The sequence below is a fragment of the Sphaeramia orbicularis genome, chromosome 10, assembly GCF_902148855.1.
Source record: "Sphaeramia orbicularis chromosome 10, fSphaOr1.1, whole genome shotgun sequence".
Lineage (NCBI taxonomy): Eukaryota > Metazoa > Chordata > Actinopteri > Kurtiformes > Apogonidae > Sphaeramia > Sphaeramia orbicularis.
Genome location: NC_043966.1, coordinates 11,955,979 through 11,975,431, shown reverse-complemented (window position 1 = coordinate 11,975,431; position 19,453 = coordinate 11,955,979). Strand labels below are relative to the sequence as shown.

Below are 19,453 nucleotides of genomic sequence, written 5' to 3'. Positions count from 1 at the left end.
AGGAAAAATACACTTGGAGAGATTTTTATTTTTGCACTGTAGTATCTCAGCAAATATAAAACAATACAGGCTTTTCTTTCCTTTTCTTTCGTTTTTGTTTCTTTTCTTTTCTTTCCTTTGTCTTTTCTGTGACAACAATACATCATTCAATCTGCTGTCTATTCAATCTATTAATAATTTCTGTTTAATAAAGCAAATTATACCTGATATCTTAGTTTTGAAGGTCATTGTACCAGTTCCTTTTCACTGGTAAAGTGACACCATCCGGCATCCCAGAATAGTACAAAACCACTGGCACACATTTCATACATTCACACCCATTTCTTTATTCCTCCTGTTTTTTGTTCCTGTTTGTATGCCTCCCTTTTACATTTAACTGTGTACTGTGAATATATAGATGTACGCCTCTCAGTACAGATAATATACTGCACATATGGGTGCTTCTATGAAACTGGGTTCATTTTGGTACCTGGCACTTTACCAGCTTTTTAGACCCAATAATAAAAGAGAAATTTAGACATACTTCCCCCCAGAATGTAATTAATGATGACTTCAGATAAATGCAAAAAAATTATACTCTTGCTCTGAGTCATCCCAAAATTAATGAATTTTTAATAAAATATTGGGACCAAAACTAGGACCAGAAAAAGCTACCTATAGGCGTCAGTGCATTTGATCTGGAAAACATGGCTGTAAATGGTCTTGTATACCGCTATAAACAAAGACACTGTGTTAAATTTGATGATCCTTGTGGTTTTTCTAATCCAGACATGTAGGTTTTTCATGAATCTCAGTCTCATTCCAGGTGTTGTTTGTAATACATTGTGTCCACTCATGTTACACGCGGAACCTGCCCATTTAAACACAAATAAATCGCAATTGATTTTGCAACAGTGGTCATTTTTGTGAAACATTCTGCCTTGCATATTTACATCGATTCCCAAAACGTACCTGTGAGAGAATAAAAAGATATTCCAAAAAATAGTAGCGCGTAATTTTTGTGTCCTTTTCACAGTGTTACATGCGGATTTTTGTATAAAAAAATAACATATGAAAATATAAATATGTGTTTTATCTGAAAAACAGTTTCTCTTTTACCTCAGCAAATATTTATTTTTAAAATAGACCCAAAGTGCTTCCAAACTTGCTTCATAACATTAAGTCTACATCTGGGTTGAATTTTTAGCCCCCATGTCCTGTTTTTAGGGACCAGTTTGATAGAAGCACCCATACAACACTAGAGCAGAGCGCTCTCATTCAGTGTAAACTAAACCTTCCTGAGGACAGAAACGTGTCTCAGTCACATATTCTACCAGCCTGACAGAGTTTGAGAGTTGTTTTGCTAGCAGCTAAAATAATCAAAAGCACACCACCAATGCGTCTTATTACTTAAAATGTCAATGTTCAAATACTACGTGAAATCGAATCAAAGTCTGATCCAGGTTCATCTCCGGTCTGAGACTTTACAATCCCACGATAACAAATCAAAGCTGAACGTTCCAGTTTTTTCACTGGTGATGCGTGCCCACAGACATGCAGTATGTTATAGGTTATATACCACACTGAGGGTATGTTTCATAAAGACTGGACAAAAAAAAAATTAAATAAAACTTTTCAAGGGCGCAAGCTAGAATTAAACGATTAGAGCACCGGAGCTGTTTGATGCTGAAGTTTAGACCAGAATGATAAATAAAAACTCTGTGTTATTTTAAGAAAATAAAGATCTTTGCAGCTAAAATTAGATTTACTTTACACTCATACTATATTGCCTAATATGGTTTGGATTTGTTCTCGTAACCCCCTCCACGCTCAAACAGCTATCACATGCGGACAACCTGTGCTTATTAAATGCAATATGCAAAAGGATGTAGTTTAATGCCATCCAAAAAATCCCTTTCATCAGCTTCCCTGAAGGCCTGCGGGTGAACAGAATCTAATCAGACTATGGATGCTTACTCACTGAAGTCATTATGCTCATTAAAGCTTCATTATTTTGATTTGGTTTTGACAAGAAAACCCATTAAACCTCAACAGAATAATGTAATCCTCTCAAACCAAATGTAGTCCAGACTAATGTAGACTCAGAGCAGCTAAATTAATTTCAATTAAGTGTACAATTGGAGGACCCATGCAACACACTGCAGTCCCAGTGTGCATGTGAGTGTCAGGCTTCAGTCTTGACTGAGTCGTGTTTGCAGAGACAACAGTACATTTTAATGATTGAGACTCTCCGTTATGCATTTAGATTAGATCTCAAGGCTGTTACTCGTGTGCCTGAGGCTGTTACGAAGAGGTGCAACAAAGACACCGTGCTCTAGGTTTATTGTTATTGAATGCACTAATAAGGTGGCCTTGTTTATTTTGCATTACGTTCTACATGTAAAGTTAACTCGCCCACTGAAGGGGAGGAAAGGGGTATTGTTTTTGGTTTGGTTTGTTTGTTAGCACTTAAGCAACAAAAATATTGGTTGAATTCATACCAAATTGGGTTTACAGATTGCCAGTGACCCAGCATAGATGTCATTACATTTTGGGAAAGGTAGGTCAAAGTTCAAATTTTTTATGAATTTTTAAAATCTTTTTTTTCCCATTTACTTATAATGGGCAAAATTTCAAATCGCTAAAAAAATGTCAGTTTTCACTAAATTTACTTAAAACATTGCAGAGATATAGAAATTAATTTTAGACATCACTCTGCAAAATATCTAAGTGATGGCTTGTTTTGAAATTTTTTGTAAAATTTTTAACCCTTTCATGCATGAATTACGAGAACCTTAATCAAGATTTTTTTCCTGAGTGTTTTTATTCTTCTTTAGGCATGAAAAAAACAGTGCAATTGAATTTTTTTTATGAATCTATTTTTCATGGAGTTACAAAAATGTCCACTCAGCTGGACGGCATGTGTTAAATTTTTGAAGCAAAGACACGTATATTTAAAATCCATCATTATAAAGTGATATATTGTGTGAAAACTATGAAATAAAAACATTTTTAATGCAGCTAATCTGATGTTTTCTCACTTTTTGTCATATTCTAATACTAGTTACGGAGATAATACGCAAAAAAAAAAAAAAAAAAAACTTTTTGTTTGAGAAAATTAGCAGTTGATTTACATTCAAAAATGTTAGTGCAGATCAGGTTTATCAAGAACAGCAAAGTTACATTAATGGTCTGAATGTCAGTGTAGATGATGCATGAGCGTCCACTGTGTTGGTTGATATCCTCTTGAGATCCAGTAAAGTGAAAATCTTTAGCTTTTTTTTTTTTTTTTACATTAAACACTCATCTTAATTGGAAACTGCATAATGCAACAGTTTTTTCAGATACATTTTTAAAATTATATTCATTTATTTATTTTTTAAAGGAATGTCCTTTGCAATAAGCAGCATTTTTTTTTAAAAATTATTATTAAAACTGTCAAACTTTAGTCCCCTACAGAGGACAAAAATGCATTGCTGGGTCTCAGGAGGACATGGAATTAAAACAACAAAACCCATGAATATACAAGAGAACAGCTGGAGAATATCTGTCCACTATAGTGACCACTATACATGAAAGGGTTAAAGGAGTGATATTTTTCTTTTTTTTTTTTTTTTACATGGAATTTTGCATTTTAAAATATTTCCCTGTGGTCTACATAAACTCTAAATGCTCTGCTTGGGTCTGAATTCTTCATTAATTCAACTCCACAGGTCCATCTTCAACCCTATCTCTGAGTAATGACACCAGAAAGGTCGATTTGAGCGCTGGCCCTTTAAATGCAAATGAGCCACTTCATGCCCCGCCCCCTCCAGGTTTTTGATCGTGCTTCTCTGTCCCATTCAACCACTTGTGCTCGTTAATACAACCAACAACTGAACATTTTAGGTAACTGGCTCGAAGTTTGGACGTATTTTCAGTTTTTACTACAACCGCTGCTGCTGATGAACAATTATGTCGTACTCGGAGAAATGTTCATCGGAAGTCTTGACCTTATATGTGCAAATGTCGTGACGTAACTAGTTATAAAACGTAACAAATTAAGCAGGAATTAAAACAGGTTGTAGAAATCCACTCAATTTTTGCCGAAATGAATATAAAGCTAGCTTTGCAGCACCTGGAGGGTTCAAATTCCAACTTTTTGAACTATTAGGGTCCAAATACACAAATAAATGAACCAAAGACTAATAAAAGTGGGTTTAGCAAAATATGACCCCTTTAAATATTTTTTTCTCCCATTTACTTATAATGGGGGAAATTTCAAATGTCTATAAAACACATCAATTTTGTTTCAGTTAACTTAAAACTTGGCACATATATATATAATTTTTATATTTAACAAATATTGAATACGGATGAAAGAGTGGATCGATGTCAAAATATGCTACAATAAGTGCAAGGGGTGGGGTTTGTTGTCTTTATTTTGCATTACATTCTGTATGTAAATTAACATATTACACTGGGTTAAAAAAAAATGTTTTCTGCAAGTTGTCTAGGTTTTTTCAACTGAATTAGGACCATTTTGCACCGCTAAATCCAAAAATGACATCTGTTTTTCTCAATCAGGTCAGGTTTTTTTGCTAATTTGATTTTGAAAAATTTGATCTTCTCACAAAATATAATAATTAATACCAAAATAAGATTGGTAAGCACACTTTATGAAACTTGTGACTTGATTCCTGTTAGGTACAATGGTGTATTCACCGCAGATGTAGCAGAATACGTCAGGCTTATTTTTGCAAGATCTTCTAGTCGAAGCCATTTCATTCACCTGTAATATTAAAAAAAACATTAATCATAAATTGGCAAAAGTAAAATCTTCAGAACTCGTTTATTGCAAGAAATATGAAAGAATTTTGTATCATATGATGTGAAAATGCCCATAAATGTAAGCAAAAATGTTAAAAAGCCAATATGTAGCATAGTTCAGAAAGTTGACCTGATTGAGCAAAATTAATGTGATTTTTGGATTCAGCACACCAAAATGATCCTAAATCAGCTCAAAAAACTTCAACAATAAATTTGTTGTTGACCAGTGTTATTATAGCATGCATCACATCTTCATTAATCTATATCACTATATGCTCCTATTAGAGATAATTCTATTAAAATCAAGTCACCACAAGCAGGAAACTTAAAAAGATTTCACACCACAACAGCAAAAAGCAATTTAATTATATAAACATAACTAAATCTACATGCTCTTGGTGTGGTGATAAAATGTATATGGTATGGCCACACAAGACAAACATGTTTTCAGTTTACTTTCCGGTTAAAATCAGTCTTTGTTGATGCAAACACAGTCCGTTTGCTGCAGGCTACACTTCCACCACTGTTCTAGCTGTTACTTGATTTACAGTTTTGTGACAATGCAAAGTCACTGAAAGTCAGGCTGTTTTAGCAACTAGCAGCTCCTGTTCACATTGTAATCATGGAGGCACAGAAATCAATCAAATGGATTACAATGAGGCTGTGGAAGAGTCTGAAGCCTGATGATTAATAGGAAAAGCCTCTGGGGATAGGATTTTTATATAACGCACAGCTGGTATCAGATATTATTCATGTCATATGAGAAAATGCAAAGATTGTAGAGAAAGTCATCAACTTTGAATAGGTTTCTGTACATTCTAGGATTTTAGAGATGACTTTTCCATCTTAAAATATCTAAAATGGCAAGATTTCAGTTAAATATTATTATTTGACCACCCTTGTTTTCTTCAGTTTCTTGTTCATTTTAATGCCTGGTACAACTAAAGGTACATTTGTTTGGACAAATATAATGAAAGCAACTAAAATAGTTTAATTTCAGAGCTGATATCTATCCATTTTCCATGTTTTCTTGACAATAACCAAAATCACTTCAGTTCTTACATCAATATCTATGGCATTGTACTGACAAAAACAGTGCTTTTAGACATTCTGCGTTTTCTTTTCTGTCTGTTTGAGTCACATGATACACACAGGAGTTAGTACTTGATTGCATAATCATTGTTTTGATGACTTTAGATGGTCTAATAATTTTTTCCGCGACTGTATAGAAGTCAGTTTAAGGATTCGCTGATCTGACTTTTTCGGTTTTGATGCCGATACCGATGCTGGGAATGTGCCTATCAGTCAATACCTGATACTGATCTGACATCATTGTTGATTTAGAGCAAAGATTCTCAACTGGGGTGGGCATGAGTGAAATTGTCATGCATGCGGGTGCGTTAGTGTCAGATTTTTTGCTTAAATTAAGAAAAAAAATCTTGAATTAAGCAAAAAATCTGCCAATGGAACAAGTGAAAATTTTCTTGGTAAGATTTCTTGAAATAAGATTTTCCAGATCTATTGTCTAAAAATAAGTTCTTATATCTCACTGAAAAGTTACTCTAGGTGATTATGTTTTATTTCAAGTGTGATGAGATATTCTGACAAGATTTGAGAAAAATACACTTGATAAGATTTAGATTTTTACAGTGTACTGTCTAGTGTAAGTGAGTTATTTTTCAATGCAGGAGTTAACCCTTTTCAGGCTCTTATGAGAAACTTAATGTACAAATTTATCTGTTGATTGAACGATTCTCAGAATTCCATCCTTATGCTGTTGATAAATCCCAGTCATAGCTCGGTGCGATACCAGTCATCCTTGTGGCGACACTGATACAGTTGTCTTTTATAATATTGGTGATGTTATTTGTGTGTTTTCAAACTGTTTTTTTTTTAATTTATTTTATTTGTTGCTTGTTTGTTTGTTTTTAAATGGACTCCTGAGTCTGGAAATAAAGATGATGATGATGAGGATGATGATTGAACAAGGGTCAAAACACAGTATTTTAGAGACAATTTGACAGATTAGTGTTGCTAAATGACCCACATTTTTACTTTTAAATTCATTTTTGCTTTAGTTGGACCATAAGGGATTATCCAAAACAAGGAACTACTTTATATTGAAATAAATGTTGGAATGGCGACCAATTAAAGTTCGCTCTCTGAGGGGACATTACTGTGTTTTGACTTGGGATGGGAATCGAGAACCGGTTCTTTTTTGAGAACCGGTTCCCAGTAGCTCGATTCTTTGGAATCGTTTGCCTGCCTGCTTAACGATTCTGCTTATCGATTCTGCCTTTGTTGCGCATGCGCGATGATGTCACACGTACGCTGCATTGTTTTGGTCAGAACGTAGCCAACATGGCGTTGAGGCAGAAACGGTCTAAACAGACGACACCAGGTCCACTTACTTGGAACACTGTCAAAGCTTCCATGTCTTCAAAAGGGTGGAATCCCTCCAATAAGCTAAAACATTTGTCCACAGCATGTGAATCATTTACAGGAATGTCACGTATTTGATACTCTGCTTAGCAACGCCTGTGAATGTAGCGGCAGAGTGAACACCGGGCCAGTTCTGGTTCCGGTGCGGGCAACAAACGTCGTAACTCCTCAAATATAAGTTTCCGAAGGTAAGAAGGGAAAGGAAATGAGGTGCACAACAACGGGAGACAAGCAAAGCCGAGTCGAGTCGGTTCCATGTAGTAGAAATGCAGCAATAGAGGAATTAGTAAAGTGTCTTTAGTTTCACTTTCACTGTACGCCCTCCCCCATCCCTGAACTAGGCCAGCATCATCTGTTATTATTATTTGTACAAACTGTATATGTTCTATTTTCTGTGCAGAGATGGAAATTTAAAAGACAGTTAATGCAAACACACCTGTTTGTGCTCTTTTATTCCCTCACCCAGTGAAATAAGATAAGAGAATCAGATCGATAAACAATATCGATAATGGAATCGGAATCGTTAAATTCTTAACGATTCCCATCCCTAGTTTTGACCCACTAGTAGTAGTGTGATGAGATATTTTGACTAGAAATGAGAAAAATTCACTCAGTACGATTTGGATTTTTTTCAGTGTCATGTGAAGTAAATTAATGCAACAAACTAAACTGCCAACAATACTTCTGTGTGTTCTCATTTATCACTCTTCTAACTCCTGTAATCACTAAAACCACACCCCCACATACACATACACGCCACACACACTGAACGTATCAAACCAGATCCACTGACATGTAAGGTGCTGACGTGGAGCGGCGTCCCCCCGGTCCCGTTGACTGTGTTGTTCCTGGTGGACGGACTCTTTCCCATGGCCTTCTCCTTGGATGCTATCTTTGCCTTCTCTGCCTCGATGCGTTTGGGGCTGTTGAGCATCACTTGAACCACAGCATACTCCACCAGCGAGGCAAAACCAAACAGAAGGCAGGCGATGAGCCAGATGTCGATGGCCTTGACATAGGACACCTTAGGAAGCTCCGAGGCCAAGGAGGTGCACTCGGAGGACAGGGAAAGCACCGAGAGGATCCCTGTAATGAGAGGACGGACAGGTAACCTTGGAGAACAGAGGAGGAGCTCAGTGGAAAACAACTACTGTGCATCGTGAATGTATGTGTATTTCCTCTAGATGTCCCATGATTCCTTCTGTTTTTATTTAACGAGTGGTTTAGCGCACATGTCACATGATGATGTAAATATGGAAATAATACTTAATTTTTAATTCTAAATCTTTATTTACACTACAAACAAAAAGTTTAGTTTATTTTCCATTTTTGGGCTTTTTTTTTCAGTTGGGATTCTTGCACAGTGCTTTTTACTTTTTTTGTGAATTGAACACATTTTTTTAATGAACAGACATAGTTTTATTTACAAATGGCAAAAAAATGACCAAAAAAATTTTATATCCTTAACTTTTTGTTTGTAGTGTATATAAATACCAAATTTCTTATTTTTCTCTTTATATTTTCATTTTGCACTCGTTTGTGGTTTTTTCTACCTGTGTTTTTCTCTGCATTTTTTTTTTTTTTTTTTTTTTTACTTTAGTTTATTTCAAATATGCAACAAGACAAGTAATCTTACATAGTCCTTAGAAATAAAACAGGTTGTAAGAAGTCATGGAAGAAAACGAAAAAACAAAAATTGTGACAGTGAAATTTCCCTATTGCAAATTATTTGGTTCTTACCAAGAAAAAAGCAAACTTAGATTTAGAAGTGTTAGATAATTTATCTTGTTTTCAGAGTTAATTTGTTATTTTAAGTGTTCATACATCTGTAGACATGCTTATTTCTAGATTAAACAATCTTAATTCAAGGGATACTAGGGACAGGAGTTGAAAATTATTAATAGTTATAAACTCCACATGCATCACATCAGCTACAAGCTTGTAACTACAATACAAACAAAAAGTTAAGGATATTTGTAATTTTTGGGCTATTTTTTCAGTTGGGATTCTTGCACAGCGCTTTTTACTTTTTTGTGTGTGAACTGAAACACATTTTTTTAATTACCAGACATAGTTTTATTTACAAATGACAAAAAAAGACCAAAAAAAAAAAAAAAGAAATATCCTAAACTTTTGGTTTGTAGTGTACATAAATACCAAATTTCTTATTTTTCTCTTTATATTTTCATTTTTCACTCATTTGTGGTTTTTCTACCTGTGTTTTTCTCTGCACTTTTTTAATTTTTTTTTTTTTACTTTAGTTTATTTCAGATATGCAACAAGACAAAGTAATTTTACTTAGTCCTTAGAAATAAAACAGGTAGTAAGAAGTCATGGAAGAAAACAAAAAAACAAAAACAAACATACAGATACATGACTTCATTTGAACATTGCTTGTTGTATGTTACTGCTGTTACCTGTATAATTTCCCCACTGCAAATTATTTGGTTCTTACCAAGATTTAAAAAAAACAAAACAAAACATAGATTTTGAACTGTTGGATAATTTATCTTGTTTTCAGAGTTAATTTGTTATTTTAAGTGTTGATACATCTGTAGACATGCTTATTTCTAGATTAAACAATCTTAATTCAAGGGACACTAGGGACAGGAGTTGGAAATTTTTAATAGTTATAAACTCCATATGCATCACATCAGCTGCAAGCTACAATACAAACAAAAAATTAAGGACATTTTTAATTTCTGGCCTATTTTTTTCAGTTGGGACTCTTGCACAGTGCTTTTTACTTTTTTGTGTGTGAATTGAATTGAAACACATTTTTTCAATGACCAGACCTAGTTTTATTTACAAATGGCAAAAATGACCCAAAAAAAAGCCAAAAAAAAAAAAAAAAAAAAGAAATAACCTAAACTTTTTGTTTGTAGTCTATGTTTGACTGCATCGTCCCTGTCAAATAATTAAATGAGAAATCTAGTCAAGTGAAATTTTCTTGCTGGATGGACAGATATTTCACTTGTTTTGACCACCTTTTCCCTCAGATTTAGCAAAATATGACCCCTTTAATGGTTAAAAACTGTGATAGCATGAATTAACTGTTGCTCATGTGTAACCAACCTACATTTTTTTAAAATTCAGTTTGGGATTTGTTCCATTTCTGATTCATTCCCACCTTAATGCACATAATAGCGAACAAATAAATCCCCGAACTTGCAAAAAGCGACACTATAATAAAATGCTTGTATCCACAAAGGGTTTCTGACAACTTGAATGCAATTAGGTTTAATGATCAGTCTATTACTTCTTTTATAGGATGAGTCCGAGAGCTCCGGCAGTTTCTAATGACAGAGTGACTTTAAATTGTTTTTATCTCTGATTGCAACAGGATTACAGGTTAGAGATTCCCCTCGTACAGCAGCAATTCTTCTCAGCAAGAGTGAAAATAATTACAGTTGGTCCTAAGAGGGCTTCCTCGCCCCCAGCGAAAGTGTTCACTCCCCTTCTTGTCCGGTAATGCTTCATCAGAGACAATAAATGCATTGGAATGACCGATGGGTTTTGCCTCAAGGCCTCATTACGGTCACTCATCAAGCGGCGGTTCACGGAGGGTTCAGACTTTCTAATCACGCCGCCCCTTTCTCAGTGGATTTCAACGAGCTTTGAAAAAGAGCATTGTCATCCTGAAAACCCATCTATTACCAGAAACAGAAACATAAAAGTGATACTGAAATTGCTTTGTTTGTCTGTTATGAGTTATTCAGCTGCTGTACAGAATAAACCTGTCTTTCACATCAGAGATAAAACAGACAACAGGAAGTCTTCCTCTATTTTTGCTCTGAGATGATTTCACTTCCCCACTGTGGGATAAATCGACTTGTGCAGACATGAAAATTTACAAAAAAAAAAAAAAACATAGTTGCACACCTGGATGTATACACACAAACACAAAAAAAACCCCTCACACGAACACACACAGTGTAATAATGAAAGTAGTCCAGCACCAGTGTGTCGACTGACCTGGACTGATCCCATTTAGAGAGGAGTCAGAGGAGGCTTCCAGGAGGAGTTGGGGTGATGATGGGATGAAAGTGGTGATAAACGACTGGAGGGAGGATGGAGAAAGCAACTAAAGTGTGATAACAATGAATTATCATATCCATGCACTCATGGTCGGACAAAGGTGTTTTTCTAATACTGTCTGATGGCACTGACATATAACACAAAGGCTGAAAATAGAAGAGGGTTGCATATATTTCCAGGGAACATAAGTCGAGTACAAACTGACTTTCACATGGCAGTTCCACCATGTGCAATGTTAGTCTGTAAGTGAAATAATCCAGTATGGAAACATTGTCTGCATGATATAGGCTTACCCCACACATGTGTACACTGCAAAAAATGAACATCTGACTGAGATAAACTGACTTGAATCTGGAATTTTTATCTTGAAAGATCATTTTTGTTCCAAGAATTTTCATCTTGAGCTACCCCGCTTAGATATTCCAACAAATTTTAAGCAATATTTAAAACAAAACCAGCTACATTATTGGGAGATGAGTATGATGGAAACAGTAACTGTTTGCCCTCAAGAAAGTTTTACTCGCAGTTTTGCTGATACATACATATACATGCCATTTTTCACAAAAAAGTGAAAAAATTAAATTGTGATATCTCAAATACCCTTGGTCCGATAAAGTTAAAATTTGATAGTTCGGCTTTTCTGGCTATGAATTACTCATACACCAAATTTCATCTAAATTGGAGGAGGTGGGGTTTAACTTATTGGGTGAACTGAGGTGGACTGACCCCCAATACAGTATATATATGTAAGGGTAGAGACTGCGATCTGGTAGGATCGGCGATTCTACCAGTAGAAACTCCGATCAGAGTCTCTACTGGTAGAAACTCCGATCCTGCCAGTAGAAGGGTTAGGGTTAGGGTTAGGGTTAGGGTTAGGGTTCGGATCGGAGTTTCTACCAGTAGAGACTCTGATCGGAGTTTCTACTGGTAGAGACTCTGATCGGAGTTTCTACTGGTAGAATCGCCGATCCTACCAGATCGCAGTCTCTACCCTGACATATATACATATATACACCATAGATAAAAAAAATCTTACAATGAAGACTTGAAACAAGTATATTTTGCTAAGAAAACTTGGTAAGTACAATTTTCTTAAGATAATTTTACTTGAAATAAGACATTTTAACGCAATGGTCTTTTTTTTTTTATTAAAGGGAAAATATGCAGAATTTCATGAAAAAAGACACAATTCAACAATTTTGAATTAAGCTTAACGATTAATACAAAAACAAATTATTCATGCAAATTAACTTCACATGTCAATGCAAGAGAAAACAAATGGTGACAATAAAGACATGATGAAATGTGTGTTGAATAAGTGAAGGGCGCGGTCAAGGGCGTCACAGATGGACAGCCCACTGCTTTTTGAATCATAACTTTTGAACCAGACGAGTTTAAGACAAATATTACACAGAATTGGAAAGGTCTAAATGCCATCTTAAACATACACAAAGGGAAAAATGTAGTTTCAAATATTTTTAAATGAAAAATATAAAAATTTTTGTTGGTTTGTTTGTCTGTTAGCAAGATAACTCAAAAAGTTATGGATGGATTTTGATGAAATTTTCAAGAAATGTTGATACTGGCAGAAGGAACAAATGATTAAATTTTAAATTTTGGCCGTGATGGGGGGGGGGGGGGGGGGGGGGACGACCACATTGATCTGCCTTGGTGGAGGTCTGCGCTCTGAGTGCTTTTCTAGTTGCAATTACATTTTTTTGACCAGATGTTAACCTTCCCTTGACTTCGCCCTGAAACCACTTGGTGAAAGCTTTGTGACAGCATGTCTCTGCCAACAATCACTACTGGTAGCAACTGGGACTTTACAAATCATTTCTGGTTATTGCCTGTGATTTTTTTTCCCAAATAAGCAACAAACACAATGTGAATGAAGCAGCACCAGTAAAACACTGTTCTCGTGTCTCCCTGGAGGCTCACGCTCTACAGTCTGGTAATCTGGCTGGATCTTCCCCGGGCTGGGAGGAGAACTGTGTGCTCCCCTGGTTTGGAAAACAGTGCTGCTCCTCATGCAGCTCTGCACAGCCCTCCATTAATTGGGTTAATAGGGATCAGGTGTGCCCCGTTGGCCAGCTGAGCGCCTCCTCGTTCCCTCTGCCTCCTCAACAAACCCTGTTGCCCACACTGATTAACAAAAGGTTTGAGCAGAAACAGCCTGCTCTCATTTCCAGCTGTCAGACCCCAACCCTGCATGCTTCAAATATTATTAGATTTCAGCATCCAGTTTTTAGTGGAAGCCTTCAGAGAACATGTATGTGGCAGAATGTCACTGTTTCATTACAGTTTAACAGTGAAAATAACTGTCTGAGGGTGATGTGAGAGCAGAGTAGTTAGTGCACTTTTCACAAGGGTTAACGATGCCCTGAGTAGCGACTCCCAGGTCCAATACCCAGCTTTTTATCAGTATTTTCTATCTTCCAACATCTATCTGTTATCAAATAAAGGTAGAATCTACCAAAAACAGCTCAGCAGATGCTTTATTTCACATTTTCTTAGGTTTTAGTATTATCTATAAATATTTTATTAGGCAGTATACCCTGGAAATCTGAAGCAGTGACAGGCTGCGAATCCCAATTTTATCCTTTTTAACAGTTTAATGTAAATATGTTTTGCAGAGCTGAATAGAGAGACAAGGTCCTGCTCCTTCCAGTTGCAGAAAAATTGTGTTATATAGTCAGTGGCAAGAGACAAGTATTTTTTTTAATATATATATCTGCTTTGAATTAGGCCTACGTCATCCAACATAATGATATTTGTCAGTTTAAAAGATAATTCCAAGTCAGGAAAGTTGCAGTTTGTTGTAAAACTGTTGATATTTCACACTGAGAATACATGAATAGAAAGACTACACACCTGAAAGTCCTGACAGTCATGAAATTGTAACTTTCTGTTTCCACAGTCTGTTCTGGGTCAGTGTATATGTCCCTGCCCCATAAAATTGACAGGATTTTTAGTGATTTTTGCCTCTTTTCCTTACCTGTTCACCTAACTCCTGAAGAACAAGGTGAAATACATGCATCATGTCCAGAAAAAGCTGAAGTCTACTGAGCTATTTCTTACAAAATAGATGTTACTTGAATATCTTAGCCACAAACTGTGACTCTCTTGACTTAGACAAATATATTTTACACTGCCAAATATCATATGTGTAGATGGTGGCACAATTCAAGCAATTATTTGTCTCCCGCCATTGATTACCAGTCATATTTTTCTGACGTTCGGTCTCATTGGGCACCGCTAAAGGGGGTGGGACTTCACCGCTCTGTGGGATCTTTACCATTTTAATATAATCAGGGTTTCTGCAGGTATCAGCAAATCTAATTTAATGCTTTTTAATGCCACTTTAAACAAATTTAATGCCCATGTCCTACTGCAGATACAGTTTTATATACAGAAGTGTGCCAGTTTACCTTCGACAGGCTTTAACCAGGTTCTGAACAGTTCCTCCTCCGAACACTTCTGCTGAAATTTGCATTTTCCCATTTTTCTGACATTTGCTAATATTCCCTCCGCTCTTTCGCCACAGCATGAGCACGCTCACAGCACGTTACATTCCAAGCATCCAGTGTTGATGACTTCATGTATTGGCCATAAACAATAGCCAATTAAAGGGTTCCGCCTGTCAATCATCACACTATACTTCCAATCAAAATTATTAAATATTTACATAATCAAAATAAAACGTGAATAACAATGCTTTTTTTTCTCCCTTCAAGTGCATTGAATTTTTTAAAGCCTCTGGACGTCAAATGTAATAATTTTTAATGCCATTTAAGGCCTTAATTTTCACAAAATCTATTTAATGACTTTTAATGCTTTTCAATGATCCTGATAATGCAACACATGTGAAAAACGTACCAAAAGCAGCTACTGTTTCTTGCATTCATCAATTGCAGCAATGAATGCATTTGACATGTGATTTTTTTTATCCTGATGTTTGTTTTTTAGCAGGAGTATGCAGAAAAATGGAACAGATATATAAAATGGTCCACTGCTGTGTGTCCCTTCTGTCAATTACAGCTGTAACACAGTGATTCATCACATACAAAACAACGGTGTGTATCGGACCATGCTTGATTGATAAAGTCCTTCATGCTGTCAGAGTGATTGATGAAGTCATGATGGAGATGAGTGAGGCCTTACTGTCAGTGATCCTGAAAAACCCACAAATCCTCCAGAGAGATCTGCCTTTACAACCCCCCTAATCTTTCCTTATGTCTTTTTATGCCAAAATTTTTTTAGGATTTCACACCAAATTACCTTGGTGACAGACACATTCACCTATTTCCCTTTCACGTACAGCCAATACCCGAACAGTGAGAAGTATTTACACATCTGATGTCCTTGTGACACCAGTGTGAGATGGTTAAAATGATCAATAGACTGAAAATAATCCTCACCCAAAGGAACTCTGGCAGCGCTCGCATCAGGGTTGATCCAAAAGGACAGCCAAGAGAGGACTACGATGAGCAGCGTGGGGGCGTAAACACCCATCATGTAGAAACCAACCTGTCGCCTAAGGGTGAAGATAACCTCCACACAAGTGTAGTACCCTGCACCAAGAAGGAGAAACAGTTCCAAATGATTAAATAAATTCACTTTAGAAGGGTTATTTAAGAGCAAACACAGCTTCTTATGAAACTGAAAAAGAAGAGTCAGGTGCGCTTGAAAAAATAACTTTATGCTAGCATGTTGACCCGTGGGGAACTATGGGTCATATTAATACTGATATCTACGGACCGAAGTTAGTAAATGCGTCGTTCCTGTTTTTAACTTTCCTGTCATGCAGCGTAGGGGTGTTAGAAAATATCGGTTTTGCAATATATCACAATATTTCATTTCGCAATACTGTATCGATATTAAAAAGTGCTGTATCGATATTTTTAGGTATTTATTCAAATGCAGATATGGCTGAGGTTCATTTTTGTTTTTTTTTATTGTTTATATCTTACTTATTATTATTTAACACTGTTTTATTACATAATGGTAATTTGAAGGATCCTAAAAGCTCCTTTAACTGTCTGAGAGACACATTTTAGTTCCTTTGGAAACTAGGAGAAAGAGAAAAATGTTGTGATATTACATTAGATCCTGTTCTGATCAAATACAAACGTGTTTAGTAGGGATGTCCGATATTGGCGTTTTTGCAAAAACCGATATGCCGATATTGTCCAACGCTTAATTTCCGATTCCAACATCTACCGATACCGCTGCCGATATATGTGGGGTATTAAACTAATTTTAGGTAACATCACATATCTCCTGTCATGGAAATAACACATCATGCCTAATTTTCTTGTGATGCCCCATTGGATGCATTCTCAAATGCAACAAGGCTTTCAAAATGTAAACACTGTCTGTGCAAAGAATACATACTTCAACTTAAGTTGTGGAAAAAATGGTATATTTATTTATTTTCTCTCCCTCCCTCCATGAGTCTATTACAGTGTGGCAACTCTACTGTACAATTTTGAAAACTGCACATTTCTTTCAGCTACAAACAATGCTTCATTTACGTGTCGGTAAATGCCGGCGAAATCAAGGCATTATTTTATCGGTTTTAATGATAGGCAAAAAACTGATAACGATATTCACTGATATTACATTTTTATGCCAATATTGGGCCGATAATATCGGACATCCCTAGTGTTTAGTATTTGTGCATATTTCTGGTGTAATTATATTCTTCCAGGAAATAATCTTTGAAAAAAAAGAAACAAACAAAAAATTGCCTTTTTAACAGTATCATGATATATTGTGATATATCGTATCGTGATCCTAGTATTATGATTTGTATCGTATCACCAGATTCTTGCCAGTACACACCCCTAATGCAGCGTGGTACTGCTATTCCGGTTAACCGAGCTACGTGATTATAAGGCCATTGTATCCCAAAATGACTAATATCTCCCAAAATATTGGTCCTATCAACTTGCCGAGATATTTACTGTGGAGATGGGACTATTCCTCAACTGTCGGTATCAAACTGACCAGTTAAAAACATCTCAATTTCTCAGAACTGTGCAGATACACACACAAACACACTAAGGGTGAAGATAACCTCCACACAAGTGTAGTACCCTGCACGAAGAAGGAGAAACAGTTCCAAACGATTAAATAAATTCACTTTACAGGGGTAATTTAAGAGAAAATAGCTTCATAACACAGCTAAAACTGAAAAAGTAGAATCAGGTGCACTCAAAAAAATAACTTTATACTAGCGCGTTGACCTGTGGGGAACTACAGGTCACAATAATAACAATATCTAGGGATTGAAATTAGTAAATGCATCATTCCTGTTTTTAACTTTCCTGTCTTGCAGCGTGGTACTGCTATTCTGGTCAACCGAGCTACGTGATTATTAGGCTATTATATTCCAAAATGACTAATATCTCCAAAAATATTGTTCCTATCAACTTACCGAGATATTTAATGTGCAGATGGGACTATTCCTCAACTGTCGGTACCAAACTAGCCAGTTAAAAACATCTCAATTTCTCAGAATTGTGCAGATACACACACACACACACACATGCTCTGAGACCTTCCAGTATGATATAGCTATTAATTAAAAACAAGTAACATTTATATTGTAAAATTAAGATTCAGTGAGAACTAAGTAAAAACGTAAACATATACATTCATCTGCAGTCACCCTGTGCAATACTTTTAGTCACTTACTGTTAATCACTCACTGTACATAAGAGAGTATTATTCTAGTTTCTGTCGATAAAGGTTGCGATAGGTAGATGCACACTCTATGTTTAGGTTTATTTTTATATTTCTTATATTTTTCTGATTCTACTTATCTTAAATATTTTTGATCCTGGAACTCTTTTCCACTGCTGCTCTTGTACTCTGCCGCTGTAACGCTACAATTTCCCCATTTTGGGACAAATAAGGGTTTTCTTATCTTATCTTATCTTATCTTACCATATCTTATCTTATCTAATCTTATCTTAGCTTATCTTATTTGATTTTATCTTACCTTATCTTATTTTATCTCATCTTATCTTATCTTATCTTATTTCATCTTATCTCATCTAATCTTATCTTATTTTATCTTATTTTATCTAATCTTATCTTATCTTTTTTTTATCTTATCTTATCTTATCTTATCTAATTTTACCTTATTCACAAATATTCATGTAATAAATTAACTTAGTGGGTTGAGTAACTTTTATTAGGGGTTTACTCATACTATTTAAGTGGTTTATCGTCACTGCACAACACCTGAAAATACTTCGTAACTTTTATTCTGAAAAGTCTTTGCATTTGAATACCTGCATTCAGTTTGACAAGACACAGACTGAAGAAATACTCCGATAGCTGGGGTTCAACTGTGAGTCTGAACACCAGGCTGAACCTTCTGCCCAGAGGAGTCTTACCTTAAAGCAACAAAACTAACGGTGCATTCATGCCAGCTTCATCAATTTAAACATTTTGACCATTATGAGGTCTAATGTGTACTTAGGAGGATCTGAAACACAGCGGGTGGGAGAAATGGCCCTTCACAGACTTGGTCTATTAAATCCACATCAGACATTTAGAGGAAAGGCAGGAGCCCGGTTCAGTCCTCTATTTGATCAGCCTGCTTTTATTCCTCCACAACACAGCTGTGTGCAGCGAAGTAGTACACAGAGCAAAGAAGAAGAGGCAAAAAGGTCAACGGGTGCGAGTACGCTAACATCATTTCAGCTAACTTTGTTAAAGTTATGAGCTGTTTGAGTATTCAAGGGCAGCTCCCCAAAACGCACCAAGCTCGTTTACATGCACATTAATACTGCGACTTCATTATCTGATTTCTGGAGTTATCAGATTATTCAAGTGATTATGTAAGCAGCGTAATGTGATATGCTTTATATATCTGACTATGAGAAGAAATCAGATTAAAAGACCTGGATTCCTCCCCAATATTCCACTGTCTTTATGAATGTATGCCTGTTAATCTGATTTATTTTGTTCTTGTACATCTGCGCATATGAAAAAAAAAAAAAAAATGTAGAGAATGGAAGTGATGTAGTCAAACGTGAGCAGAAGACAATAATAAGAAGTTTGATTCTACCATTACTACGTAGGTTATGGACGTACTCTGAAAGAGGATTAACTAGGATTAATATTCAGGGTGCGATTTGTTGGGGGGGTGAGGGGTGGGATCAACCCCTCC

At 35.9% G+C, this 19,453-nt stretch overlaps 1 protein-coding gene across 1 annotated transcript in view; it reads right to left on the bottom strand.

The window, feature by feature from the left end:
- The window catches only part of glrbb (glycine receptor, beta b), a 68,560-nt gene that overhangs the window by 3,526 nt on the left and 45,581 nt on the right, over nucleotides 1-19,453 (bottom strand). Inside the window, exons 8-9 of the mRNA XM_030145830.1 lie at nucleotides 15,687-15,839; nucleotides 8,024-8,316 (exon numbers count right to left, since the gene is read on the bottom strand). Coding sequence (XP_030001690.1) covers nucleotides 8,024-8,316; nucleotides 15,687-15,839 — 446 coding nt within the window. The remainder of the gene's footprint in view (nucleotides 1-8,023; nucleotides 8,317-15,686; nucleotides 15,840-19,453) is intronic.